This window comes from Cataglyphis hispanica, unplaced genomic scaffold, assembly GCF_021464435.1.
Source record: "Cataglyphis hispanica isolate Lineage 1 unplaced genomic scaffold, ULB_Chis1_1.0 scaffold195_size2211, whole genome shotgun sequence".
Classification (NCBI taxonomy): domain Eukaryota; kingdom Metazoa; phylum Arthropoda; class Insecta; order Hymenoptera; family Formicidae; genus Cataglyphis; species Cataglyphis hispanica.
Genome location: NW_026098966.1, coordinates 1 through 2,211, shown reverse-complemented (window position 1 = coordinate 2,211; position 2,211 = coordinate 1). Strand labels below are relative to the sequence as shown.

Here is a 2,211-nt window from a genome sequence, read left to right as displayed (position 1 = left end):
AACTGCGGCTGATATTACGCAGGATGTTAAAGATACAGTGCAGTAAAGGAGTTGAAAGAAGATGCAACGTCAGTGAAAGAAAAATTATCAGCAAGCGCTGATGTTGTTACAGAGACTGCAGACAAAGCTAAGGATAAAATGACGAAAGAAGCGAAGAAAGCCAAAGACAAAACTGGTGGCTTTTATCCGGTATATTTAAAGGCGCCAAACATGCTGTAGAAGATGCAACTGACGATGTCAAAGAATTTCTGGATGAGACAAAAAAGGAAGCTGTACTGGACGAAGAGCGTGCTAAAGAAAAAATTGCAGTATCCTTGAAAGATGTAAAAGATAAAAGGGATGCTGTTGTTTCTGGAGTTCAAGAGACCGCAGAAAAAGTTGCAGCCGATACAAGAGATGCAAAAGATAAAACGATTTCCGTTATTAAAGATAAAAAGATAAGATTGTTGAACAAATTTCCAAAGATACTCAGAAAGTCGCCGATACTACGAAAGCAGCTAGTGACAAAATAACATCGGAAACGAAAGAGATAAGTGAGAAAGTAGAATCAACTGTGGTAGATGTTGTTCAAAATATTAAAGATACTAAAGATACAGCGATTAAAGAAGCGGGAGAAGATATAAAATTAGTCAAAGACAAAGTAACTGCGGGTGTTGATGCGGTCACAAAAAGTGCAGAGGATATCAAGGATAAAGCAGCGAAAGAAGCAAAGAAAGGGAAGGAAAAAACAAGTGGATTTTTCTCAGGCATATTTAAAGGTGCAAAACATACCGCAGAACACGCGACTGAGGGATGTTAAAGAATCTTAGATGAAACGAGAAGAGAAGCTTCATTAGAAAAAGAATATGCTAAGAGAAGAAATTTCCGTGGGTCTCAAAGATTTAAAAGATAAAAAGGATGCTAGTAGTTACCAAAATACAAGAAACTGCAGAAAGAACTGCTGCTGATGCGAAAGATGTAAAGGATAAAAACAATTTCTGATGTTAAAGATAAAAAAGATAAAATCGTAGAAGATATTTCCAAAGAAGCTCATAAAGTTGCCGATACAACGAAAACAGTTAGTGAGAAAATAACAGCAGAAACGAAGAAGATAAGTGAGAAAATAGAAACAACTGCGGCTGATATTACGCAGGATGTTAAAGATACAGTAGTAAAGAGTTGGAAAGAAGATACAACGTCAGTGAAAGAAAAATTATCAGCAAGCGCTGATGTTGTTGCAGAGACTGCAGACAAAGCTAAGGATAAAATGACAAAGAAGCGAAGAAAGCCAAAGACAAAACTGGTGGCTTTTATCCGGTATATTTAAAGGCGCCAAACATGCTGTAGAAGATGCAACTGACGATGTCAAAGAATTTATGGATGAGACAAAAAAGGAAGCTGTACTGGAAGAAGAGCGTGCTAAAGAAAAAATTGCAGTATCCTTGAAAGATGTAAAAGATAAAAGGGATGCTGTTGTTTCTGGAGTTCAAGAGACCGCAGAAAAAGTTGCGGCCGATACAAGAGATGCAAAAGATAAAACGATTTCCGTTATTAAAGATAAAAAAGATAAGATTGTTGAACAAATTTCCAAAGATACTCAGAAAGTCGCCGATACTACGAAAGCAGCTAGTGACAAAATAACATCGGAAACGAAAGAGATAAGTGAGAAAGTAGAATCAACTGTGGTAGATGTTGTTCAAAATATTAAAGATACTAAAGATACAGCGATTAAAGAAGCGGGAGAAGATATAAAATTAGTCAAAGACAATGTAACTGCGGGTGTTGATGCGGTCACAAAAAGTGCAGAGGATATCAAGGATAAAGCAGCGAAAGAAGCAAAGAAAGGGAAGGAAAAAACAAGTGGATTTTTCTCAGGCATATTTAAAGGTAGCAAAACATACTGCAGAACACGCGACTGAGGGATGTTAAGAATTCTTAGATGAAACGAGAAGAGAAGCTTCATTAGAAAAAGAATATGCTAAGAGAAGAAATTTCCGTGGGTCTCAAAGATTTAAAAGATAAAAGGATGCTGTAGTTACAAAATACAAGAAACTGCAGAAAAAACTGCTGCTGATGCGAAAGATGTAAAGGATAAAACAATTTCTGATGTTAAAGATAAAAAAGATAAAATCGTAGAAGATATTTCCAAAGAAGCTCATAAAGTTGCCGATACAACGAAAACAGTTAGTGAGAAAATAACAGCAGAAACGAAGAAGATAAGTGAGAAAATAG

The 2,211-nt window shown here is 36.2% G+C and overlaps 1 protein-coding gene across 1 annotated transcript; it reads left to right on the top strand.

Moving 5' to 3' along the window:
• Window positions 1–201: 201 nt before the first annotated feature.
• On the top strand, window positions 202–2,199 carry LOC126858649 (uncharacterized; the record flags this gene model as incomplete). Its single annotated transcript, XM_050609126.1, has 5 exons — window positions 202–377; window positions 473–746; window positions 990–1,176; window positions 1,259–1,866; window positions 2,095–2,199. Coding segments are annotated over 5 exons (1,350 nt in total), but the record flags the coding sequence as incomplete, so codon positions are not given.
• Window positions 2,200–2,211: the final 12 nt, after the last annotated feature.